The 27,736-nt window shown below is 38.8% G+C and overlaps 3 protein-coding genes across 8 annotated transcripts; 1 reads left to right on the forward strand and 2 right to left on the reverse strand.

Annotated features, from left to right (window-relative positions):
* Window positions 1-509: 509 nt before the first annotated feature.
* On the reverse strand, window positions 510-2,453 carry LOC126869073 (vesicle-associated membrane protein 7). 3 transcript variants are annotated; one of them, XM_050625247.1, is made up of 7 exons: window positions 2,065-2,170; window positions 1,839-1,911; window positions 1,552-1,760; window positions 1,344-1,481; window positions 1,117-1,278; window positions 960-1,052; window positions 510-887 (listed from the first exon to the last, which is right to left on the reverse strand). In XM_050625247.1, the coding sequence occupies exons 3-7, from the start codon at window positions 1,750-1,752 to the stop codon at window positions 819-821; spliced, it is 663 nt and encodes a 220-aa protein (XP_050481204.1). In that variant the 5' UTR covers window positions 1,753-1,760; window positions 1,839-1,911; window positions 2,065-2,170; the 3' UTR covers window positions 510-818. The 3 variants fall into 3 exon arrangements, with proteins under 3 accessions (XP_050481204.1, XP_050481202.1, XP_050481203.1); XM_050625245.1 differs by lacking the exons at window positions 1,839-1,911; window positions 2,065-2,170 and adding an exon at window positions 2,209-2,453; XM_050625246.1 differs by lacking the exon at window positions 1,839-1,911 and having other exon boundaries at window positions 2,065-2,202.
* A 273-nt stretch (window positions 2,454-2,726) lies between these two features.
* LOC126869065 (mitochondrial amidoxime-reducing component 1) lies at window positions 2,727-9,487 on the forward strand. The gene is made up of 5 exons (XM_050625228.1): window positions 2,727-3,299; window positions 5,730-6,028; window positions 7,451-7,729; window positions 7,830-8,107; window positions 8,856-9,487. The coding sequence occupies exons 1-5, from the start codon at window positions 3,290-3,292 to the stop codon at window positions 9,016-9,018; spliced, it is 1,029 nt and encodes a 342-aa protein (XP_050481185.1). The 5' UTR covers window positions 2,727-3,289; the 3' UTR covers window positions 9,019-9,487.
* Window positions 9,488-9,528: 41 nt separating this feature from the next.
* On the reverse strand, window positions 9,529-26,853 carry LOC126869070 (uncharacterized). Of its 4 annotated transcripts, none has more exons than XM_050625240.1 (7): window positions 26,730-26,853; window positions 25,092-25,205; window positions 22,036-22,137; window positions 18,958-19,188; window positions 16,704-16,913; window positions 14,018-14,155; window positions 9,529-10,631 (listed from the first exon to the last, which is right to left on the reverse strand). In XM_050625240.1, the coding sequence occupies exons 2-7, from the start codon at window positions 25,179-25,181 to the stop codon at window positions 10,566-10,568; spliced, it is 837 nt and encodes a 278-aa protein (XP_050481197.1). In that variant the 5' UTR covers window positions 25,182-25,205; window positions 26,730-26,853; the 3' UTR covers window positions 9,529-10,565. The 4 variants fall into 4 exon arrangements, with proteins under 4 accessions (XP_050481197.1, XP_050481195.1, XP_050481199.1 ...); XM_050625238.1 differs by having other exon boundaries at window positions 26,723-26,853; XM_050625242.1 differs by lacking the exon at window positions 22,036-22,137.
* Between the last annotated feature and the right edge of the window lie 883 nt (window positions 26,854-27,736).

Here is a 27,736-nt window from a genome sequence, read left to right on the forward strand (position 1 = left end):
GTAACCGATAAGGGAAATATGATTTCATTGATAGCGTAAGTATTTGAATTAGATTTGGGTAGGGTGTCGTTGGGACTAGTCACAGTCTATTGGAAGAATAAGTACGCGTTGGAACATGCGCTCGAAGCCGGTAATGGAAAGAGTAGTCCGAATGCGTCGTTCGGAGACTCCCGCGTGTGGAAAAAATGTAATGTATTTAATGGTGTGGAACAGACTGAATGCTCGATAAATTTTGCCGTAATTTCATCCAGAGTACAAATGAGATACCGCCATTTTCGATGATAGAACATCCAATATAACGATATAGCTTTGGCAAGGATGGATAGAAACACGAGCTACGCGCGTGACTTTCACTTGTTGCACCCAAGAGTACAAGCACAGAAATGCATAAATGAATCACCAATTTTAATGATGGAGTCATTTCATTTATTCCTTTTTGTATGCTTTTTTTATATATTGTGTAGATATATTACAGGATATATGAATGATGTTAAAATTATATTCGTCTCTTGACAAATACCAGTGATGTTTGTATTTTTTTAATAAGATAATAAAAATATCATAAGCGTTATATATATTTATATATCTATACATTTCCTAATTGCATTTTCTTTACTCCTACATTTCGCTTCGGTACAGACACGGAATGAGACGAGATTTTTTCTCAGTTCTTCATACGTAATAAATCTGGGAATGAAACATGTACCGTGAATGTTTTTCTCGTTTGCTTACAGTATATCTCCGCGAACCAACCGCGATTACATTCTTATCACATTTTTGAGACAGAACACATTGTATCTGGATAGTACAAAGGTGAATTAATTGCCGACGCATTTCGGCCATGCCAAACCTCCACAAGATATCGACACAATAACGTATATGACAACCTACGAGATTCACACAAAATTAAATGGAATATTTTGCATTAAATCAAATCGTACATAGTATCGATTACTTACGATTAGAATAACTCCAACAATAACGTAAATTTTTACGTTCTTCCAAAACAAAGAGCGTGCTAAATTTCTACTGGTTTTTCTGAATGTAACCGACTAAAAATATACGAAAACATTATTTTTTTGCACATCCTTTATGGTATCTTTTAATTCTACTTACATTCGTAGATAAATTTTCAGTCTTGTTTACAAGAAGTTCTAGCCGTTCTCCACGCATTGCAACATTATCAATATTTTTACTCATTATATCTTTCAATTCATCCAGATCACCGAGAACGCTATCAAGCACATCGACTTTGTGACTAGACTCATTGTAATGTTTCTAAACAAAAAATGTAAATGTGAAAATGTTAGAAAATACATTTCAGATATATTTATATTTCTTACCATTGTACTAGCTAAAGTTCTTGCAAAATCTGTATTCATCGCATAGGGAATTGCAGTTTGCGCATCTTGACCATATGCAGCCAAGAATCTTCCTTTAATTTCTGCCAGGTATAAAAATGCTTTGGATTTTTGGTAATCCTATAACATGAAAATGTTTGACACTAATGAATTACTTCAAATAATGCTTAATTACTTTTAGATTACTTACATCATCTGTAATGCACATATAAATAATGTTATCTTCACAGATGTAGTGAAAAAGATATTGTCCTTGTGAATATGTAACCTTGTCATTTTCAGCTTTTTTTGCCAGAATGCTCTCTGTTACTTCATCAAAGTTTCCAGTACAGGAAGCATATTTTGCCAATACCGTTGACCCTCGAGCCACCACGGTATATAAAATTGGCATGATGAATGCTGAAATAAAATAAAGATTAATATTTCATTATAGTCACTCTTGTTTAAGCTTTTATAAGCAAAGAATCTTTAACCTACATGGATCTATTAAGTAAACAATAAAATTCTGTTTGTAACTGAATTTCCTTATCTGTTATCAAGCTGATTAATACTTAAAATAACAAAGTTTACAGAAGGTGTTGCCATAACAGCATGTAAAGTAAGAAGAACATTCTAATATACTCAAGAAAGCAAGATAATTGCAAGATTTACGGAACAACAATGGAAAAGATTAATAAAACACAAAGACGCCATAATTTCTAACCTCCAAGGACAATGAAATGTCTTACAAATTCACTGTCTACGTCCAAAATTTAAAAGATGCTGTCAGAACGAATAAGAAATAAAATGACGTCGTAGTAACCAACATGTGAATTTATCAAGATCAGCTATTATTTTCATGACCTACCTCAATTATTAGGATGGCGCGAATCGAGAAGTGATTGTGCACTTTGTTCGATGTTAACCTGAAAATTTCTACTGTTCTCCCTCCTGAGATCGTTTTTATGAGTAACTTAATTGATCAACGAATTGTAACTTCATGAGAATTGTCCTATGATCCATCAGCACACGTCAACAGCAACGTCCGAGATTATCAGTAACACATGACAGTTGATCATTGTCAGTGTGTATTCCGTTGACACGCGCACTCCTTGTGGCGCGAAATTTAAAATAGCTTATTTTTCTGCTCTGTTTTCTTCGCGAAGAGAAAGTAATATTTTCATCTGTAAAGATAATCTCAAACAATTCCGTATTACAATTAAAAATATTTAAAACGTCTGAATCTGAAATATATTTTAAAATACTTTCCTAAAGCTCGTATCTTTAGGCCGTGAAAGATAGGAAAGGAAGAAAAATTCTCGAATACGTTAAAAGTCCAAGCATTCCTTACTCGAAATTCACAATTCGCACTCTGGTTTATAACCTAATTACATTATCTTTATCGCTATCAGGAATCAAAATCACTCATTATCTAGAAAAAGAAATCACTGAAGAATTTACTTATCAACAATATCGCCTACAAAATTAATCACAGGTTTTTGCCAATTCTTTAAATATATGATCTTTTCTCTTGCATCATGCTTGAACTTCGCTCCAAAAACTAGAGGCGACACGGAACATGCGTGTTCGGCCTCGAAGGGTGCTGGTTAGTTCGGGAAACGCATGTCAGTAGCGATACGAAATTACGTGGTGTGCCAGTTTTCTGGATTTCCTAGCTGCGTACAGATCGATAGCTCCTCACATGTGGCCGCATGCCGACCAGTATACCGACGCTGCTTACTACAATGGAGAAGGGAGTTAACAGAACGTAAGAGTGGATAGATAACGGTATATTCGTCGAGAGGAAGAGACGCGTGCACGCGGAGTCTACTGCAGTTCTGTGTGATTCGGCAGACACGCAACTACCTTCAGAGCTCTGGTGATCATTATCTACGATTGCCGCTGTTCCTTCGATAGTTGCTCGTTCTACGGCCTCTGCGACATTAACCATGATTCTAGGTAAATATATCACGTTATCAGTAACCTTATCGTGCATTAATGAACTTCATATTAACGCTTTTCCATAGTATTAGACTTCAGAACCTTTTGCAAGTTTTTATCATCAGATTCTTTAGTCACGTGCTGTTCATTATTCATAAAGTTGTCCATATGAAGTTCAGTAAACCCTAATTAACTGATGTTTACAGATAGTAGATTACTGATAGTAGCTAGTTTTCTTCCTCGACTTTAATTCTGAACTGGTTTCATGGGAAAAGCGATAGAATCGCAAGGTGCGAGGGGACGGGTGCCAATTCCAGGGAAAACTTCTTAGATCATGTTTCTTCATAATTTTCTTGGGTGTTGCAGTTATGTTGTCTTTTTACATTTGTTATACAACGTTGTTTGTTACGTTGTTTGCACTGTTTCATGTGTATATTTGGAGCAGGTCATCGAAATATTTTTTTTACTGACCTGGTATCCAACACATTAGCTTATCTCAAAGATATGTTATTTTTTACATGTTCGTCGCTGCATGATTCTACCAGAAGATATGACTAGTACACAATATTCGCAATTTAAACTTATTATAGTTATTTTCGTGATTGGTCGTGTGTCGGAGAGCAACGCCCGTGATATTGATTTCAGCAAAAGGGTCCATAGTCTCCCCATGCGATTTCCCCTCTACAAAAACAGTAAATCAATAACATTGAAAGAAATATCAAATTATGGTAATACCAGTCTATGTATACCTACGTCTATGGTGGATATAGCAAATATATACGTATAAAATACAAATTAAATAATAGGCGAAATTAGAAGATTTATCGTTATCTAAGCACAAATATCTCACTTTAAGCTAAAATAAATCTATTTATTCGTTTCATTATGTTGTTACGTAATAGCACTGGAATATCTAGTACGTTGAATTCACCGATAGCACTGATAATTAAGTAAGTGATGTAAGGCATACCATCTCTCTTAGCGTTCGATAAACATTCGTCAGAAAATATCAAAGTTCGAAAGAGATTGCGAATGTTTATGCATTTATGGAAAATTTAAACATGCAAACATTCGTAAAATACACATTATATGTAAAAATATAAATTATATCCAAAGCAGAGTATTCGTTGTAATATTCAGCGAGTGAAACAGGTCTCTACCTATCCGATTGCGTTCATAAAAATACAAATTTGTATAAAAATTCACTATCTGGTCATTAGGAACACCTATAAGAATGACTGAAAAAGCAAATGCGATAATCTATGCACATCTTCGAAAGCGCACAGTTCTTCGGTTTCCGTAGCCTACTTTCCCGCGTATCAACGATACGGGACATTTTAGCATGGACAAATTGTGCAAGTTGTCTAATGCGAGTATACACCTGCTGTCACAATATTCCGTTACGTTGTTCCGATTTCTCGCTATTTAGAGGATGTCATTTCGAATTGCGATCAAGAAACGGTCTATATTATAATACAATTTTATCTGTTTCCGGTCGGCTGACAAGAATGCCGGCTACTGTTCGTTCGAATATGTACCGTTAAGCGCGCCATAAACTAAACATTAACGTTCAATTTGCATCGTTCGAGATTACTTCTTATAAAATTCTGTAGAATGCAAATAAAACGGAAGCTTGTCGTGAACGTTCCGTTGGAAGATCTTCAGGTCCGTTGATCACAGTAGTGCGTCTAATTTATTTCACCGGTATTCTCGATGATCTCCAGTATGATTTCAGATTTCACGCCATTAAAATAAATTATACAAGCCGGTTCGATGTTTACTTGATCGGCGAAGGACTCGAGAAAGGTACACATACAAAATTTCACCCTCTGTTTAGCATAAGTTTAGATGGTGACAGGGGATTCACATATTATCGGGACTCATATACATTTCAGGGTCGTATACTATTCAGCAACGACAGTCTCTCCTTTGCGATCTTCCTTTGTTTCTCTCTGAAACAATTACTTCGTCGGCGTTTTGCATTGCAAATAACTTGACTTCTCATTCGCACGGATGTTCCCTCGATGTCCTCTCTGAAACACAAAATTCAAAGTGTTCTAAAAATTTACAAAAGAAGAGAAAACGAAAATTAGCTCTTTCAGCGAATAATCGAGACAATGTAAATGCTCAGTATCTCTACAGTAGAGCTGCATTTATCCGAACGAAATTTTAGTTAGTACCCGGTTAATCGAACTTCTGCTGGTTGCATTTATTTATCTGAACGTGAGCTCCTATTATGTGAACTCTAACTATACAAAATGTTCGCCCCCGACTAGTTCAGACAAGTGGAGTTCTACTATAAGTCAAATTTAACCACCATGCAATGTTTATCTATGTTCTGTTATCTGGACGTTTGATCGCAGCTGCGAGTCGACGATTCTGCAACGGACCGTTTTGCATGGTCACATAACCGTAGAGAATTAATGTTGCTGAATGTTTTGAGAGCAGACAGGACACGGCTGACGTACGTATCTGCAGCCGTTGTTGGCGCCGGCACTGTAGTCGTCTTCTTTTGGTGGTGGTGGACAAAAAGGCAAAAGGATAGACCACCCTCAGAATGGCGGAAGGTTGGCGAATTGAGCGACCTGTTCGTGTATCCGGTTAAGTCGCTCGGCCTTGTTCGAGTGAACTCAATGGAGTGCACGAAATTGGGCCTGAAATCTGGCTGGCTTAGGGACCGAACTTTGATGGTCATCGACTTGAATGGACACTTCGTTACTGCCAGACAGTGGCCAAAGATGGTTCAGGTAAGAGATTCAAAATTAACCAATAATATAGTATCTTGCATCTGGATCGACGGTTGTATGTAAATATATGGAAGAAGATATATTGTCTGTTAGCTATTTGACTCGCATCACATCAATTAAAAAGACTGTTTTATTCTGTTTATATATCCATTTTACGCAAAGACGAGATTTCCTGGCATAGTCTCTGTCTTGCATTTTGATTAAATTTAGTTCCAACGATCATGATGCAAGGAAACACCTTACCCTTAATTATATTTACTTCAGCAATTGTCCTAACTTTGTATATTGATTTTTATTGATATTTATCATTTATATTTATTTCAATATTTGCTTCAAGATCGAGTATTAAGTATTTTGAGAGAATGAAGCCCATGGAAATCAGAGACACTCCATAAAAACTACTCTTAGGCGATGATAACACCTCGATAACACCTTCCGACCATTTAATTATACTAGAAGATGATATTAGATCCGCTACTTGGTAGATTACCTAATTTGATTAGTGTATATCAACGTATCAACTTACAAGGAGCAATGTTTTATCTTTATAACGAGACGCGTATTCAACTCATAGCTGATAACGAAACAGGAAGAAATGCAATGTGGGATCGTTGTGGAAGCTAGGTGGGTGATAATTAGAAATGGATCGATGCGCGATAATCAAGGCAATTTCTTCTGATCTTTCTCATCTCTCGGTATGTGTATTCTTCACTAGTCGTTAAGCTTAGTTTGCACAGTCCTGGCACGGATTCGGTTGGGTTTCCTCCTTGAGCTCGAAGAAGCAAACCGCCATTTCTTTAACACGACTTTGTAAGGAAACGGGATACTTTTATAATCAGGATTAACGATCCGTTTTATTGTCGCGAAGATTCGCGAAATTAACTGTTGGAGTCCGACGCGAGTAATTAATTCACCATACGGCGGTATTTTCCTATCGTACGTTGCCTCGTTTAATGTCACTTCCGCTGTGATCGAACAGCGTCTTGTACCTTTGATTCGATGGAGATGTCTTTCATCTCGGAATTTCGATATTTCTGTTTAAAAAAGTTTCGTATCGCTTCCTTAAATCTTTGGCAGTGTAACAAAATAACAAAAAATTCAGAATGAATGATTTAAAAATTAATTATCTCTTCGGTTTCAAGATTTCGCTTATCTCAGTTATCAGATACAGAAAGCACATACTTTCAACTTTTTACAAGAAGTAAATATTAATAATTGCGTTGTTGCGGAAACTTCTTGGTACCAAAATATCCAAAGTAAATTATTCGTTATGATATTCAGAGGATGAAAAATATCTTTATTTTATATTATTTCTATTATAGACACTCACAGTTTGATCGTTACATTTAGAATATGAAATTTATAATTATTGTTAAGGAGATAATTATCAATGAAATGATGAACTGAATCTGTGGGTTTCAGGTGATACCTAGCATCTCTGGATCGATTCTCACATTGTCCGCTCCGGGAATGATGTCTACGTCTATCGATTTGTCCCAACTCCAAGGCAAAGGATTTCGCGTCGCAGTCTGGGGTCAACCTGTATCTGCCTGCGATTGTGGCGAAGAATCTGCCAGATGGTTATCTCGCTTTCTTCTTCAAGAGGACACTGGGTTCAGATTGGTTTACTATCCTTTAAATTATCCAACAAGAGAGATCAGGACGAGAGGCAAGATTTTTTCAGTGACAAGTGACGATACTGTAAGTTTTGATTCAGACACAGTCATCGCTGAGAATTACTAAGGTTTTACAATCAAATAGTTTATTCATCGCATTAGTAAATGATTTATTTATTAAATAGGGAGCCTATCCAGATGCCACTAGCTATTGTTTAATAAACGAAAGTTCAGTGACTGACTTGAATAGTCGACTAGAAGATCCAGTCACCCCAGATCGGTTTCGACCAAATTTCGTGGTTAAGGGCGCCAACCCATACGAAGAGGACACTTGGGGTTGGATAAAGATAGGTGATAACATTTTCAAGTCTGTTATGCCTTGTACGAGATGTATCCTAACTACCGTCGATTCCGAAACTGGGACAAAACATCCGAAGGCTGAGCCTTTGAAGACTCTGAAGAGGTTTGCCTTCATAAGTAACATTTATTTATCTTAAATTTACTAATAATCAAGTAATTTAACTAATAAACAAAATACACTAAATTTAGTCGATTTACTAGACGAGTAACACATCTAAAAATTTGTAAGTTTTGAGATATTTGCAACAAATCAATGCGAAAGTGAACCACTTTCTGAGATAGTTTTCCTGAACTTGAAAAATATGCATTTTCCGAATCATTTTTCTATTTTTCCATCATCATTAATCATCAACAAATCTCTAAAGTTTGAAGAAAAGTAATTGTTATTTCTATGCGTGATTTATTTTCTTTAATCTTTTTGGCTAGAGATTTTATTAAGACATTAAAAGCTGTTTAATTTGTTAATACAATAGCATGATTCAGACCAAAAAATTGAGGGGTTGCAGTGGACACCTATATTCATAATTACTTATGTTGTATTCATATTCCTGATATCACATAACACGTTGGCTGCCGTAGCGAATTTTATATGTTTTCTTCTGAGCGTAGCAACAGATTGAAATATATTACATTTAATTTTTACAAAATATCATATTGTATTTGCGCACTTTCTTCTGAATCTTATCTAACACTGTTGAATATTTTTTCGTCCATGAAATTTATCATGTTCTAATCATTCTATAGAATCTAGTAACGTGGTTCATCGATAACTATCATGACAGCCAACGCGTTATGGGTCATACTCTCTTTCATTCGGATAAAAATTAACAAGACGTATATATTTGTCACAGTTACAGACAAATAATGGATCCAGATGTTCGCCCACTAGTTGGCGAGAGTCCAGTGATGGGAATTCACCTGGGATTGAGAAGTCCCAATGGCACCATCCGAATAGGGGACCCAGTTTACGTCAGTGTGCCTAAGGAGCAACCGATATTGATATCGCCTCCCTAGCTACACCGATGGGCTTCGTGCGAAGACGAAATTTTTGTCTACGAGGAAGCCACGAGATCTCTGAAGGAGAACACTTCGTTAAAGAATTTAACAAATAGAGAAAACGCATAGCATCGAGCCTAAAATCGCGTCTCTGATCGTTGAACAGGGCCTAAAAAGTTACAATGGACATTGTTTCTTCAGACAAATTGCTATTCTCTCGATTAGAGAATGATGTAAATGACGCGATAGTCGCGTGATAACAATAATTTAAACCTTTTTGCCAAGTGTATTTCTCGCTTTAAAGTTGAAGCGTTCATCGTCTGAGATAATTTGCGAAGAGAATCGATGGTTCTCAAATATCGTATTTTTGCTAGATGTTGATCATGAATCAATGAGGACAATATAATAAACGTGCTGGGAGATGCGTTTGTTATTTGTTCATATTTGTATCGAGTATATTTTTGCGAGGAATAAACGAGTTGCAGAGTTTCCAGGAGAGGGTTGCTACATTTTCAAGAATGTCCTAGCTTTATGATAATAATATTTATTTATTTACACTACAAAACAACAGGGACGATTTACAGTAAAAGGGATAACTCGTCCAATTCGAAGATCGAAATACATTTTTACGAGTATTATTCGACAATGACCATTTTCTTATCCCGCCTACTCTAGGCCAATCTAAGAGAAGAGAGTGGCATCGTTTTATCTCGTATGCGGCAATGGTAGAGTGAATCTCAAACTATGCTCAGTTTTGTACAGGGGTCATGGAATTCCTTTAGTTTACCGGATGGTCACCGGAATCGCCGCAGCGGGTTGGCAGGCCTCGGAGAAGCAACGGACAAGGAAACGCGGGCCGCTGAACGGGGAGAAACTTTCTTTACGTGTAAATCGATCAGATCAGAAAGAAACAATGCTTGGCACAGTTGTATTTCGGAAATAGCTATATACACAGCTCACATGAGATTCTACTCGGACTTACGTTATTTTTTTCTTATAAAATTACACAAGAAAATATATTTATGAGTAATAAAATATTTTAGAATTTAAATAGAGCTACATAGAAAAATGATCGACTCAAAAAAATGTTGAATTCCATTCGTATAAATTATACATCATATCGACGAAAGTTCGAGCGCAGCGAATCTCGGTAACGTGAACTTCCTAATCGCTAGTAAGAAGAATAATATACCGCGTATAATATAAACAGAGAAAGTATCAAAGAGAAAAAGAGAGCGTTGGAGGATGTGAGACAGAAAACGAAAAGTAGGAGACGATAGAAGCGAAGCAAGATAGACGGAGGACAGAGACAGTTCGATGTATGAACTCGAAGTCGCGCGATTACGCTATTTAATTTGACGAGAACAATTCAGTAGTATCAACGAGAGACTTCGGATCTCGGGGACAAGGGGGCAACGCTGGTTACGTTGCCAACGTCGTACCCGTGTTCCAGCTTGACAATCACGGCTCGAGAATGGCTCTCACGTGGCTCCCGAGCGTTTCAGGACCATCGGAATTTTTCTCTTATACTTGGACACCCTTTCGCTGTCGCGTTTCGTCCAACTTTAGATGACGGAAGTGATCAGTCTCGCCTTGAAGTTGACGATGCGTTCGCTCGTCGCTGCCAGGCGCTGAAAACATAAATAATTTCGGTTAGATTTTATTGCTTAGTAATCAGCTATACACATATACACACGCATATACATAGACATTTTTTACATGATAAATTAGAAAGAAGAAGAAGAAATCATCCAGACTATAAGATACGAGTTTCTAAATCATTTACGTGAATCCTTTTTCTCCAATACTCTTTGTATAGAAGACAATCCTACGATTTTCCGCTTACAAATGTTCGCAACGCTTTCGAGCAGGCGCGTTTAAACTGTACTTTCGACATTTCTTATTCACGCGACCACGGTTTCACCGTAACGTAGTAAAGAAACGATCATCGATCGAAGATCATTCACACGGACGATGCAACATGTGCTCGCTCGTTGTTCCGCCACGTGACTGGAGCCTGCAACGGAATTTCCGATTTAACAAGTTGCGGTGCAAGCAGACAAATTCCGAGCGATGTACGAACCGTGAACGCTTTCAAGCCGATGCCCGCTTGCACGCGCGACGAAGGTTGAGCATAATAAGCGCGATTAAGTTTAATAACGTTCGAGCTGGCGATACCATACCACTGTATTTCCGTCTGTTCGTGCTGTTGCTTTCTCTGGTTTGTCGCATTGTAAACGCTATATCGCCGCTACGACATAATAAAGACCTGGTCTGTCAATTACACGCGAAACGACTCGAGAAAAACGCGAAATATAGCTGCGACTGGCCGGTGGTTTTGTTTTCACAGGAATTCCTACGCGTGTTCTTTTTCGGCCGCTTTCTTCCCGCTCGAATTCCAAACGAAACGCGTAGAAAAATCTAGTCACTGTCCGTTGCGTTTCCTCTTCACGCTTGGTAATAGTAAGACCGATCAATTAGCCGAGCATCTCGAGCATTGCACGGAGACAACGATCTTTCGAAATTGGAATAGTTTTTGCGGAACTATATCGTGAGAGAACCAACGAAACGTACATAAACTGTAGAGATCTCCAAGTGAGATCATCTGCCCCTAACGAACTACTTCCCCATGGTTCTTTCGTCGATCGGTTTCGCTTTCCTTGAGAATTCACGACGCGCGAGAGCGAAACACGTGAACATCGACGAGTGACCGCGGTTATCGGTGTATTTATCTCAGTACGGCGTTACAAATTGTAATTGCAACATATCATAAAGGACATGATATCGGAGTTAAAGTAGACACGATTTCAGGTGTCAGGATAAACGAACTATTAGCGATTCGAGGAAATAAGAACCTGAGTAGTTGATGAGGACCGTGCGAAGAAGTTTTTAATACAGAGTGTTAAACATAAACGGGATATCAACGATGTTTTATACTGTATATTAAAATAAAAATGTATATTTGCATCAGTCTCCTCGTTTCTCAATTTATCCAAATAGTAATTAATATTCTTAGTTCTATCGCTGCTAATGTAGAGCCTTAAGAGGGTCCAAAGCTTCAAGCTATCAGTCCATGTCAATTCTCGATGATGTAACGTATGATATTAGGTATGTCATTGCCTGATCTCTGAACAAACATCGTGATTTGTTTGATTTATGATTTCGACAAAATTGCTCAACCACGATATTGCTTATACAATTATATGAACGTAAATAGCTACCTAGGTATTATTACAGTATTATTAAACAGCTATTTAATTATTTTCTACTAATTAAAATGGTATTCTTACAATTGTACGATCGCGAATATTCTGAATTAAGTTAAGGAACGAATTGCACGCGAGAATTGAGCACATCGATAGAGGAATCGCGTCATTGATAGATCGTTAGAGGCCGAAGGATCTACCAAGATCTCGATCGCAGGAGCCGTTCAGTCGCACTCCTGGCAATATCGCGTGCCAGGAGCTACGTAGCAGTTGCTTGCATAAGTCAGCCGGCAAATGGACGAGCTATTTCATAGAGAAAGTCGCTTACATTTTTGCTTTCCATCGATCCGGACGGGGGATGCTTACGTAATCGCCCGGTTTTGTATCTGGAACGACAACGCGTCACGCTTGCGCGAGTTTCGGCAAAATCTTGGGCGCGAAAGATCGGTCCACGTCGAATTTAGAATTTCTCTTCTAAAAAATTGCGAATGTATAAAATCCTAGACTTTCTCGCGGTTCTTTTTAGCTTCTTTTTAGATTGATATATATTAATAATTAATTTAACGCATAAAATATCATGGCTTTATTAGAAATAATAAATAGCGAAAAAAGCTGGTTGAACATTAAACGAGAATGAGATTAGGCGAACTTTAATCGTGCGTCGTTCTTGAATTTAGAATCGCTCATGGTTATTAATATATCTGTATCAGCTAAATGCTGCTATTATGACCGCGATTAAACCGTTATATTTGTTTGAAAAAAGAAGAAATTCGTACGTTGACATTAACAAATCGACGAAAATATTGTAGTTTCACTTTCGAACAAATCGGTTATGTAAAACGATGCAAAAGGATAGTTAATTTACAAGGTAGAATTCGAAATGGTTTTAAAAAAAGACTACGAATAATCGGAACAGGTTAATGGCAATTTGTTGGACACCCGTCACGGTGACTACATGGAAAATCCCGAGCAAAGTTATAACGCGTTTGGTTCGCCAACGTGTCCTAATCTCGGTCGGTCAACCCCTTTCTACATGCACATTTCGCTTCGTGTCTGCTTCGTTAAACATAATCAATTTCTAGTCGTAAAGATCGACCGGCAGTTGCCACAATGCGATCAGGTCGCTGAGTTTCCATTCATGTCGGTAAATTGCCTATAGAGAAACTGTCTTTTTGAAACGCTTCTTTACGATCAGAAGAAGATATTGAAGCAATTTGCAAATTGAAGTGTTCTCATTCCTTTGATCGCCGATTGTATTGTAAGTTATATGATATAGAATTTCATATTTCTTCATCGTTTCTTTTTCTATTGCTTTTATGTTTTAGTTCCTTTGGTCACTTTCTTTTAATATAGTAGTAATAATATATATAATTTAATATAATTATCAAGATGTTAATTAGACGTTTTGATATTGTTGGAGATTTTAGAATTCCAAAATAATTGCATTGATAAGGCATAGAAATTATTTCAGTGCCTTTACATTGAACCGATTACAAATCCACTTTACATTTCAAATAATATATAATAAATAAGACGATGAACGAAACAATAAATTGAAGAAACATTTTGAGATTTTAATGAATCTATCAATTCTAATATTTCTAAAACGTTTAACAAATATGATCGCGTCATTTTCGCCTTTCAACTGGAAGCAAGAAAAGTAACGCTAGTCCAAAAGCATAATCGATAAATAAATAATAAATTTATCCAAAAAAGGGAATGAATCGATTTCTGCATCTTTTATATTTCTTCTTACTATTTGCCATTTACCGCTTAACCCATTTTTATCATATACCACTGAAAATACTCACAAGAATGAGATCCTGTACGAGATTCGAAATTCCTCTGTTCACTATGACGAAGAACCTGGTAACTGGTCCTGGAATTGCTTCTTGAGGCTCCTCTCCGGCCTTTCCAGCCGAACCGTCCCCTCCGCTTCCGGCTACCAGCTGCAAATAATCGAGCCACGTATTAGCCTAATTTCCATCGCAACAGAGGTTTTCTCAGAAAGAGCACGAGAGAAGGTGAATGATAGAGACAAGTTGCGTAGATCGTTCATTGTCATCGATCATCGCGTAAATCGTTGTCATTCATTTATTATTTTTTGAATAGAGAGATAGTTGCGGTGTGTAGCAGGTCCACGTCCAGCTTCAGCGCTCCCGATACTACGGTGCTTTTACATCCTGAATCCTACTTGCGGCTACGATCCATCGATCTTGCTGCTACGATCCTTACGTGCGCTTCTTCGGCTCGTGACATTGTTTCGGATATCGTTATAGGGTGTCCATACGCTTAGAATATCTTTTTATTCATATTTTTGCAAGTGACAACATACTTTCGCGAGATAACTCGGAAATCTCGAGATTTCAAAGTTTCGTGACACTGTCGCATTATGGACAACCTAAAGGTGCATCAAAACTAGAAACATATTTACAAGGACCCAAAAAGACAATACGACGTTACAGTGATAATTACAGACAGCATGACGCACATACTTACTTTGCTGCTCGGTCGTTAAAAAAACGTACGTCACGCATCGTGCTATCAATTTACAATACTACTATTTAGAAGAATTCGTGTACGAGGCCAGACGACTCGGCTGTGTATAAGAATCTCATTTTCTCCGTACGCATTCAGTCAGAGATTCGAAACGAAAAGAAGTGAAATTATTGGACAACGCGAAGCGGAATCGTCTGGCTACGCGTTGTTTTTGGTGCGTCCCAGTAGCAACGAACGAGCTACGGCTACGACGCTAACAATATACAACGTATGAATGTGCAATGAACGAGTACGAGATCACAACGAGAGAATCGGCAATCGATCAATGGCTGCCCTGAGATTCCGAGGAAATCGGCCGGGATGTCCATCAGCCAGTTGCTTCGCCGAAAGTCTTTAATCGCTGGTTGTCGGTGTCGCGTCGGGACCGTTGGTCGGGTGGAACAATTGGATAAAAAATGAGTTGGACGTGACGGAACGAAGGATTTACAGGGTCACTGAATACTTGTCCAGAATCGGAGAATAGGATCGATAAACGTGGAGGTTACAATTAGTAGGAAGATATGACGATAATCGGTGTTACGTGGCGTTCGAAGGACTGAAAGTTGTCACATTGAAACAATTCTTCGGACGAATACATGCGATGGCTTACGAAAGTATTTAAACATTTCGAAATCTTTGTACGTACATGTGTAACATCTTGAAATTTGATTTTATTATACCGTATTACCAATTTTCTTTAACTAAACTTATATACCTGCGCTAAATGTCTTGTAACTTCTATATACATTTTCAGATTTGTTTAGGATTTTACCAATGTGATAACGTCAGTCGCGTCTCGTTAAAATGTTGGTGAAATTTCAAAATGTTTTATATAAAACGCGTAATATACATACACATAAAAATACATTCATAAGCCATTGTATATGGAAACTAAATTACAGATTCTCCATGTCATTGTTGAAAATATCTTTAAAGAATATCAAAAATATTCTTTCAGTCGTTCGAGATGGGAATACAGGACGAATGTAAACAGGGGTTGGTTAGTGACAACGATGATGCATTACATCTAAGACTCTACGCTAGGACTATGAGAAAATCGATGAACGTTTCGCGAATTGTGCTCCAGGTTTCTGAAATTATTCGCGCGATGGATCTTGCTCAACAGGGTGGACGATCGAATTAAATATCCTGGTGCACAATTCACGTACGATGGTGGCTAAAGGAATTCGACGAAGAAGGCACGACGAAACACGGGCAAGGCAAGCTAATGAAGAGCGAAGAAAGGACAGACAGACCACACGAACGATGTTCGAATAATTAAGTAAACGGAAGACGAAGGATAAACAAAAGAACACGCGGTACGAGTAACAGGTGATCGTTAGTCACGTGCGGGGAGTACATGCTGATCAAACATAGTTGCATGCTTTGCTTCGATGTACAGAGGATTGGGTGCTGTTAAATATGCGGTTCGTTGCTTGTAAACGTGCAAAGTACTTCTTGCGAGATGGATGCAAATATTAGATATTTGATGCACTAGAGAACAATATTGTTACTGCAAACTAATATTATCTCGAGTTGAGACTCCTTACAACGTAACATTCATATTTCTATAACAAACGGAAAGCCATCTTTTCGAAAGAAATACATCTTGAAGAGGCGAGTTACCATAAAAGACCTTGCTCGAGAATTAACGTGTTAGAGAAAGGAAAGTGTCATCCACCAAGCGCCATTAGCAAAGAGAAACAGAGTTAAACCCAGAGCAAACAGAAAGCCGACCAGGTTCCCATAGGCCAACATTCAGCGAAACCACTGAAAATCGTCATTAAGAAACCTGTGGTATCCGTTCACCGAGTGGACAAGTGAAATTCAGAAGAGAGATAAAGAAAGTGAGAGAGAGAGAGAGAGAGAGAGAGCGAGAGAGATAACAGACAGACAGACAGACAGAGAGAAGTGCAGTAGGCAGTGTCCGTTCGGCTCTGCTCGGAAGGATTAGCGTACCGGTGGTAGGTTGCCGGCTCCTGACGCGGCCGGTGCGCTGGTCGAGGATCCCGCCGTGGTCGAGGAACCAGCTGGAGCGGCAGCAGGGGCGGCACCTTGGGGAATCGGGCCCAAGTCCCGAGAGGCGCTTAAACCGAGCCCTAGGCTCTGCGTACCTGCCACCACGCGGTACACCGTGCCCGCCGCTCTTGCCGCCCCGTCGGCCGCTTGCTAAACGAGAACAGAGACGAGAACTTTCGTTTACTGATCCGCTCCTCGGGAGAACGCCTGTCTATTTAGTCATTCTTTTCTGTTCTTTTCTTTGTTTCGGTCATGATTGTCGCGTATCGTATCGACAACAAGCGATTTTTCTCCTTCCGCTTCACGATAGTGGAATAGTATTCGTCGTCGATGAAGTGGATGTCCTGCAAAGCGGCTGAAATTGTTTTTAACGACTGACGAGACGAGTATTTTTCTTGGTATTTGTCTTGGGTCAATGCGACGATTCTGCGTTTATTCTAGTTCGTTTCAGTCATTTTGTTTCGGGTCCATTGGTTTCTTGGGGATTGCTTTTCTCCAGATCGTTTATCGCGTGAAGAGTGGAGGGTCAGAATAGAATACTATAATGGAACAGATTTCGCAGAACGTTGTAAGAAAATGTGAAATGTTTCAATCCGATATTTCGTACCGTACTTTCAAGGAAACGAACGGCAGTTTTTCGATACCGTAAAAGGAGGTCGATCTATCGACTAGTTCCAAACAGCCGCGTGTATTACTCAGGATCGCGTAAGTTCTCCATTAGCGATTGCGAACATTGGTGGCCTTTGGTAACAAAGAATCACGCACGTGAGATAAGATAAGTAGCCAAAGACGGTGAAGGAAAGCTTTAACGCTACTTGAAGTCGCTGACTCCACGCAGTTACTTGTATCTTTACAAACGCGATTAAAAGAATGGAAACTAAACAGAAATTTGTTTTAAATATCACAACGTAAGTTTTCCAAGCGTGTTCAATTTGAATTTCGAAGGAACGAAAAATGAAGAATATGATTTGAAAATCGAAATTATTAGCTCTTTGCGCATTCGTGGTTTCCAAATAATTTCATAATTAAACATTCTGGTCTCACGAACGCGGCGCAAAAGATAGGGTCACGGATTTCTTGTTCTAGCGCGTTTCTTGTAACGTGCTAAATCTTCTATTTTCTTTTTCTCGTTTATGAAGCATGAACCTCGAGGATGTTTTCGTCTCGTGTCTAATCATCCACGAGGTTAGGTCGCGCCTAGGTCGAGAACCTTGGAATAGTAACCAAGCGACACAGCTGGGCAATTCGGTCGTGGACTTTCACCGGTATCAAAGTAGGCGCCCTTGCCTGTGTCCGCCTGTTCGCTGCTTATTTGAATATTAAATCTATCAATTTCTGCCATATTATTTTCGACCTTTATGTTTTTGACGCAAATCTATACCTTTTCTTATACAAGTCCTCTTTTTTTTATCCAACTATACATTCAATTCAAATATCGTGCATCGAGTTGTTCGACGTCTAATACGTATTTAGAGCAGTAAATTGTACGATGATTGGAAATATCGAGATCAATCGACAGAGTACTATCCATCGAATGCTTCAATAATTATTCGACTTAATTATTGTTGCAGTGATCTAGGTAGTGTAATATGACTTGGAAAATAATTATTTGATCTTCAAGGTTTCTGATACGTGGTACAAGAAATACGTACTTCTACTTCTTCTGGAAAATAAGTATTAATAATTCCTAGGCTGCAGATTTGTATGCATTTATACAGAAATTCACAGGAAAACGATACTTAATAAACGCAAATGATATGTATAAGATAATGAAAGTGGTGTGTCGGATCTTTTTCTTTTTTTTTTAATAGATGTTGCGAGTCTTCTTAGATTCCGTTGCTTTACTCGTACCCATACAAATATAAATTTGCATAAAAGCCCTCGATCTAATACTATAATAATTACGTTACGTATTACCACATCTAAGATACGACAGTTTGCTGAGTTTCTCACATGCTACACTGCGAATGGTTTAATCGTTTTAGAAGATTAGTCTGTTCGAATCTTAGTGTCACCAAATGGACAAAATCCTTGGCTACGTTTATCGATTAAACATCGCCTATGAATTACAGAAATAGATTACAAAAATCCATGACAATAATTAAAATCCACAGAATGTAAACTTCCACTTTTCACTCGATACTGAAGAGACGCAGTGGAACAGGAAACGCTTTCTTTATTACGGAAAACTCACCCTGATTATATCAAAGACGAAGTTGCCAGAGCTGCTACTGGAGCCGCCCAGACCAGAGAGGAACCTTTTGTTTCTGTTCTCGTCATCTTCAGTCTCTACTTCTTCGAGAGGCGTTAATGGTGGTGCTGCATCGTTGCTGCCCTGTTCATCCGCGAATTGTACTTTGACCTCGTTGTTTTGCGACTCGGCTGCTACCTCGTTTACCTTGTACTCCGCTTCCGGGTTTATATTCTGTGAAATAGAAGGTTTACGGTCTACCATTTCGAGTATGTTTGAAGACGAGTCGCCACCGATCGATTGCTAAGGAAACTCGAATGGACATTGATCGTGAATTATTATACAGTCAAGGACTGCAAGAGTGCGTTTAAGTCGTTGGATAATCAACGTGAATTATTTATGAACACTGGTGTATTGTAAAATCAAGTTCGTTAACGATCGACCGGCGTTTAGGGAGAAAAAAACACGGCTTGTTCAGATCGAAGGAAACGAAGCGTGTGACGCGCGATCTCGCGATGTCTCGTGATCGGGATGCGCATCAGTTCAGCGATCGATGGCTGAATGACGACTATACTCTGCAAGCAACGTAGAGAGATATGCAATGGATCACGAAAAAACTCTTCGAAAGAACTGCTTTTCTTGGTCATTGAACATAGAAAGCTGTATTGTATACATTACATAGAACATTTTATGATTTCATTAACACCGTAATGAGACACGATTGTCATGACTATATTGGAAATATTTGAAATCAATGTGAAAATGTGTATTACGTACAGAGGTTATAAGACATTTATGCAAACATTTAGTAAATGTGTACTGCATGAATAGAAATAGTCGGATGAATGGAGAAGTAACGAGAAGTGATGTACTTGCAACCACTGTTTCTTCGATTTACTTTAGAATTTTCTTTCGTGAGCAATTGCGTAATATAGTATATGTGTGTAGAGCAATCATATAGCAGCGCAATCGAGTCCAAACTTCTGATTATTGTATTAGAACAACGGCTTTTAACGAGAAGTTTGAATTTATTGAAAATCACCGAAGAGAGCCTATCTAACTTATGAATTGCAGGTTCTCTCCGGCTCTGAATTCTCTTATGCTGATTTCAGTCAACGATGCAGCAGAAACGCATAAATATCCAATGATAAAACATCGCTGCATGATATTTATAACAACATAACACTGCAAAGAAGCTAAACATAATATGATAAAACAAACGGGAATCTAATAATCATTTACCATCATCTGTCATTGCGGAATATAAATTGTTAACTCGAACGTTGTTTTCTTCCAGCTAATTCTATTTAGCATGGCTGTTATGCGACGATCGGGAAATGAATTGTAAATTAACGCGAATGCAGATTGATTTTTTCCAATGATCGACAAAAAAGATGAAGGCAGAAAGTAGCAATTACTGTTCAACGAAAACACCAGAAAAAGTGCCCTCTTTGTAAGAAAGTATCTTGCCTCGAGACGAATATGAAGAATCAAAGGATAACGATGTCAAGAAAAATAAATAGAAGACAGAATGAAGAGAAACACAACGCAAACAGATAGACAAGCGAATAATAGAAAACGATACGAATGGTATACACACGCAAACGCACACAGAGAAAGAGTTATAGTTAGCAGACAGTAGAAAAACTTGGTAGACAAATTATTGTTTCCCGCAGCAGTCCCAATTGCGCGGTGATCGTCCTTGCCGGATCAATCGATTACTCTTCGTTCAGGTTCATTGACCTCCAACGTGTTACCGATCTCGCCACCATTGTACAGTCACGCGACCGTAGAGGCGACCTCGTTCATCCTGTCGTCCTGATTGATAGCGGTCGTCTGGCTGGCTTTAGTGCTCGACATATTGGCTGGCGCTCCCGTGTCTGTGTCCTCGTCTGGCGGGAACGTCGGCAAGGATACCGATACCTTGGAATTGCCTGCGTCGTCCTCCTCGTCGTCGAAGAAGGGCGACTCAGCGGTCACCGTCGAGCCACCGCTCGACGAGCTTCCAGAGTTCGAGTCACCGTTATTCTGAATTAAACTGCGAAGAACGGTCGGGCCGAGTATTCGGATGATTTCCGCGACAATCGAGTTCACCTTTTTTTCGATCATCTAGAAAATAACAGCTCTTAGCTGACCTTTTTTTTATCAATCCTGTTTTCGAATATCGCTCGTTCCCATTCACGAGGAAATTTTCTGTCTTTTCGTGTCCGTGATACAAGAGTCGTAACGTAGCTCCTGATGTTAATTTTATCGCGCGATTTAATCGAATTCGTTTCGTTGAAATTCGTGTTCGTTACAAATGGTTACGTCGAGCATTGATTCTTTTTAATCGTTCGGCCAACTGTTATTATTGTCGTATTTGCGTCGTCGAAATGTACGTCCATGGAATTGCTTTTTGAGCAACGTTATTGTTGAATTAATGTTCCAGTATTCGTTGACGGAGCTCGATATTAGGATTCGTCGTCAGCCTTCGGTGCAGTCGAGAACGTTACAACGGGTAGGAAGTGAACGTGTCAAATGGCGATAAATGATATTGCCGAACTAGTAGCTGGTTCGATGAAGGTGGTAAAATGGAAATAGCAAACGGTTGCAACGATCGTGTTTTCCACGGTGAAATTTGGCTCGAGAAGGACGTACGCGGATCGAATTCGTTCCGATAGAAACTTTCAATTTTCATTCGATATCTTATCTTAATTCATGAAGTTAATCGAATAAACGAACACGTAGTTGCGCAATCTATAGACAGAATGCACAGGAAACGAGGAAACTCTCCGTGAATCATGAATCGAACGTACAACTTTCTTAGGAGGAATGTCGATTCACTGCGAACAATTTCTCCTCGACTTTAAACCGACACGGTATTACTAATGAAACGTTTTCGTTGACGATATAATTTCTCAATTATCCGTTAATACGAGAAAGCGGCGATTTGAACAACGTAGAACGTCCAAGGTCCTATTTCGGTTGACTAAATCCGATACAAAAAATACCGAGCGTCTACGAGGGAAGAGGGAACTTGGTACATAAATCGGTCCTGGCCGTCTGCAGGATTTGACTGCGCTGTATTCAGCAGCTGCTCACCTGAGAGGCATCGGGAAACAGTTCTCGCAGGATACCGATCGTCCGTTTGTTCCTTAGAGCGGCCTCGTTGTCGGCTTCGGCCATCATCAGCCGATTCAGTGCCTGAAAAAAGTTTCCCTGTTGTCCCTACAAAGTATTTTCAATGTCTGGAAATTCTCGTTTCATATATTACTCTTCCTCTCATGCATCTGCCTCCGGGATTTTCATTACCACCTTTTAATTATAGTTCCTGTATGCGTAATTGTTTCTTCTGTAATCGTGTAAAGTATTATCCACAGAGATAAGAAAGTACCGACGAAATATATCTGGAAGATAGTCGAGAACGTCGAAGAGCGTTAAGATAATATCGTTGCGCAATATCCACGACGAATAGTATAAGAGAGACGTAAACTCTAAACAAGTATTTCGTTCGATGCGTTCAAGGTTTGCTTCGGAACGATAATTTACAAACTACAAAATTGAACGAGAACGCGTGCGGATCGTTGTACGAATGGAGAATTGAGTAAATTTTAGGCGAGAGAAAATAATGGAACTGTAACGTTGCGCACGACAATCGCTCGAAGAGAATTGCAGCGTTTAACGACATGATTGCGCATTATTACGTATTACTGCATTAGTGTCGCTACAATTTTCTGTTACGATATACGAAGCTTTTTATGATTTATGACCTGCCTAGTTGTAAACGGCGCTTCTTGTTCGCACAAGACGACTTAAATAGATCGGCAGTGAGACGAAAAAGTAAACTCGTTTATAAATAATGTCGTTGGGTTTTGTAACAACCCGGACAAAGTCATCGACGGATTAATCGAACCGTTCTGACACTTAGACGGTCTCAAAAGTTGCTCAACCTGATTACCATGGTTCACTTTCCCCTATACCGCGCTCACGTTCGACTCGCTGTTACGATATTTGTCCCTGCGTGTTGTCCACATTCGCAACTAGTCTTTGCTTCCGACATAGTCTCACCAATAACGAATTCATTTTACAATTTCCTGTAGATATCCGAATAAATCGCAAATTTTTCTAAAGTTTAATAGCCGTTTGGTTGGAAGCAAACAACTGAGCGAAATTAGAACGAGTACCGTAATAGGAGATCGCGCTTATTCTCGCGTTGAAGTCTCCAAAACTAGCGGTAGTCGACTTAAGATATCCGTTACAATTTCTCTTGTACTTCGTACAACATTTCACTGAAGATTACGAAGAAAATACATATAACAGGAGCAATTTTGATGATTACCTGATTTTCATGCTATTTAGTAGTTATTAATTATTAATATGTTAATAGTGTAGTCTAATATAATATACAAATTAGAAAGAGCTAATACCTAAAATATGATAACTGATACTTTTGAGAAGTCGATATATTTTATGCAAATATTTTTCAAGAAGATCTCATAAACAAATTCTGGTAATATGTAATTAGTTGTTATGCTATAGCATTTTAAAATTGCTGCCATATAGAAAACAAGAAATATGATTTATCGCGTCTTTCCTCTGCACTTTTTAATTTGGAGCTTTTGTAATTCAACTACCTACAATTGACAAATCCCACAAACAATAACGATACCTGGCAATAAAAATATTTCAAGCCAAAAAAAATAACTAATACGAAAATAAAGAGATTTGGAAACCACTGTCAAGCACGATATAACGAGAGATGGAGAGAGAGAAAGAGAGAGAGAAAGAGAGAGAGAGAGAGAGAACACGTGCACGTGAGCGCGTGTACGTTTACGCGCGCGCTTTCCATTGGGCAGCGATCAAGCGAAGAAAGTGTCCGGTGTAACTCTGGAAGTGTTCGCGGCCAGTGAAAGTGTCGAACCGAAGAAGAGAGTCGACCAGACGTTCTGACTTTTCGTTGGACAGTATATTTCATCGCTCGTGTAACGATACTTGCCCACATGACTAATCGTCACGCTGAAAAAAAAAAAAAAACAATTCCACGAAAATCATTTAATCTCTTCCGACTATGACGCGCGAGTTTTCTCTATGATTTTCTGTTTTCAACAAAACGTGTTTCTTAATGATGTCTACGCCTATTTTCATTGGAAAAATGGCTACAATAAAAGACTTCGTTGCAGAAAACAAAGACGACATTTATTTGCATAAACTACTACGTTAACGATTCGGCAGTCGTTAAAATGCAATGGCGGTAAATTAAAATCCTAACAATCAATCGTGCCTCCATTAGACATGTTAATGTTACAAGCAAATGTGATTCAACGTTGTTAAATGGAAATCAAACACATCGTCTTAAGTCCGAGGATTCCACGTGACGTGGATGAGACATTAGAAACACGAGTGTTGCGCGTTTTCTTTGCGAGCCTTCATTCGCGCGAGGTCGTAGCACTCGATCGGAGTGAAAGAGGTTCCGTCGAAAGTGAAACATCATCTGCGATCACCGAATCGATCGACTCGGTCCAACGATCAACCGGCGATTTAGCCGGACGTCGAAATCCTGGCGAAAACTTTCGCAACGAACGACACTGCACGTTTCCTTCGTTGGTTATCTCGACGATTAAACGGCCGTTGCCTGTCGCGAATTTCGCGCACAGAAACAACGTTTTCTCCGATTCCAGCGTTCTTCCGAGATAACGAAGATCGTCTCAAGGATAGATGGTTGGCGTCCAGCCGGCCCAGTGACACAGAGAAATCGATCGTAACGCTAGTTACGCAATCTCTGAATCGAATACAACTAGCTGCGAATCCTTTCGAACATCAGACAGAATTTTCTAAAATACTTTTCTGCGTTAAATATACGAAATATAAAAATACGATGTACGAGCTTGAGGTGAATTAGATGAATATCAGAGAACAGAATTTAATACGTTTTCCTATGGCAAAGAGGAAGCTATCTATATATTATTTGGAAGTTTCCTTCTTTTTGGTGGAATACACGATTGGCATTGAAAAATTCAAGAACTAAATACTAAGGTCGTTCGATGGCTTCGATGGAACCGGATTGCGGACATGTTTGTGAAATTATCGTACATTGCCAAATGAAAACCAAGCCTCCGTCGACATTTGGTGAACACACGTACGTTTTTCAACCGGCTTACCTCGGATTGGAGACGACCTTTATCAGAAAGTGGACTCGAACCCACCAAAGTCACGCACAGTGCTGTTGCCAAAATAACGATGAGTTTCATTTTGTTTGATTGGGAATTTGAAACCTGCAAAGGAAAAGGGTATGATATAATTTTCAATAAAATATTCCTTGTTGGTTCTTATAAAATATTTCACCGCGGAAATGTTTGCCAACTTTGATTGTTTATCGAAACGTGAGCATTGTGAAATACGTATCAGTTTGTGTTTAAGAATATAATATTGTTTTATCTGGAATCTAAAATATTATCTTATATCTGCGCCTGTTTCCTGGATAATCGACCAGCATGATGGACCGGAAACGTTTTGAAAGGATCCTGGAGAAAAAGATGAGAAGGTGAAGGAGTCTCGACGATGTTTCAGGAGTGGGGAGCAATGGCTCTCCTTTCTCGAGTGTGGATACGTTCGAAACTATCACTTTCGACCGAATGAAAGTGGAGAATGCCGCTGGCAAAAACGACGCCGAGATTCTTGAGGAAAGATGGTCTAAAGCGTTTCGTTCATTTTTATAAAAATGACTCATCGCTATTGCTATTGCTTATTGTTCGTTTTTACCATGTGGAATCGTTGCAAATTGTAACGAAATAGAAGAATTTTGAATATTTCAACGTGAACTGATAATATGCATTTCTTTTCGACTTAATTATCGAGAAATATCGAAAAATAAATGCTTATCGGAATATTTGACTTTCTTTTTGTGACATCATTTACCTTTCACGTTTTGATTCTATTCCATAAAATTTAATTGTACGTTCAAATGCACATGTTGCTCGACTTGCCTTCAAACGAGTCTATAATTACGATAGCGAAACTGTCGGAATATAATGCTGACCACACATCGAGTTAATATAGATTCAGTACACATGTCGTCCCAACCGATGGTGATGGAGCAACAGTGCGCATTCGAGGCCAAATATTGGCAAATTTCATTAATAATTCGCGAGCATAATCGAAAGCAGGCTTCAACTATGTTTGGAATAGAGAGTAGTACAACTTTCTTCTAAAATGATAAAAATTGCAATGAAGTAATTTAGCTAGCTACCAAATATATCGTCGATTTGACAAAGTCAATAGGTTGAACCGTCGTGTGTAGAGTCACGTGCGTTCCGCGAAATGATCAAGCGTCACAGTTCGATAAAAACCGGATTTTCCTTCGGTTGGACCAATAGTTGGTCTTACGAATTTCGATTGTTTCCTCGAGCTCGTTGTGTCCGGTGAGAACCACTTCACGAATATCTTCACTCTGACAATTCTTTGTGCCCGTTTCGTATACACGAGCCTCTTTCGAACTCGAGGAAGAAGCCCGAAATTGGAAATCCTATGCACCTGGGAACCTATCGAGACTCTATGAAAACTACTATCTTGCAAACTCGTTTGCAAACGTTGAAAAAGCGTCGAGACGTACAACCAAACTGAGTAAGAAAAATTCAACTATACAATTTTTGTTACAAATTATGTATTTCCAAAATACTCGATAGTTTCCTGAACACAGAGCTCGTGTCACGTGGACTAACGTAATTATCGAACGCTGAAATAAAATGCACGATATCGCGATCGAATACGTGTTCCATATGAAGGAACTCACCACACACCGATTCGTTATGACACGGTAGAACTTTTAAACTGTCCGCTTGTAAAAGAGACCCAAAAGGAGCTCTCCGTGGCTCCTGCTCTCTTCGGCTTTTCTGTAACTGTCTGTGTAACGGAGGTTAGTGAGCGGCTTTTATTAGAAGGAGGGGCCTATCGCCACCTCCACGCTACACTTCAGTCTCCGTCTTCTCTGTTTCTCTTTCTTTTCTGGTCGCCTCGCGCGATTCTGAAGAAGGGATCACCGTAGAATGTAAGATGTAAGTAGCTACGGCCGATGAAAGATCCTCGATGCGACCGTGAAGATGTGCGGAGCGGAAGTATCAAATGGATTGTTGTTGTGCGTCAATGTATCCTTAAGGGCGATTGATAACATCGAAGATAACGAATAAACGCGTTACCATAGGAATTTATGTCCGTGATTAGTAAAATATACGTTCGTTTACCTCTAGGAATATTTCGAAATTTCTGGGCTTAATTTGAATTCTTTAGACCTTTGAACTCTTGAGTCTTTGAATTCATGAATCTTCGAATTTCTAAACTTTTCAGCGAATTCCAGTTATGGAAGTGGAATATTCCTGGAAGTTAATTATAATTTTCAACGATAAACGAACTTGCGAAAGATCGATCATGTCTCGATCACGTTACATTTTTGCTAAGCCTTTCTTCAATTAAATCTCTCTTTGTTAAGAAGCAAGTGTTATAACAATCGGTGTTTAAAATATTTTCACGATGAAATTGATTGTTCAGGTTCGATTACGGTTAACAAAGGCTCCGAATCTTTTTACACGAAGCATTCGTCAATTATATCACGAGAAACACAAGATTCGTTTTTATTCCCAAATAAATATAAATGTATAAAATCGAAAGACCCGTTTTTGTGTGCATTTTTATCTTTGATTATAAAACTGGTTCTTCTTTTTCCCATCCCCTCTGCGTTAGGCACTGCTTTTACGAAAACTTATATAAAGACTCGACACGAGAGTATATCTGAATCATAGAAATTTTTGTC

This window comes from Bombus huntii, chromosome 8, assembly GCF_024542735.1.
Source record: "Bombus huntii isolate Logan2020A chromosome 8, iyBomHunt1.1, whole genome shotgun sequence".
In the NCBI taxonomy this organism is placed as follows: Eukaryota; Metazoa; Arthropoda; class Insecta; order Hymenoptera; family Apidae; genus Bombus; species Bombus huntii.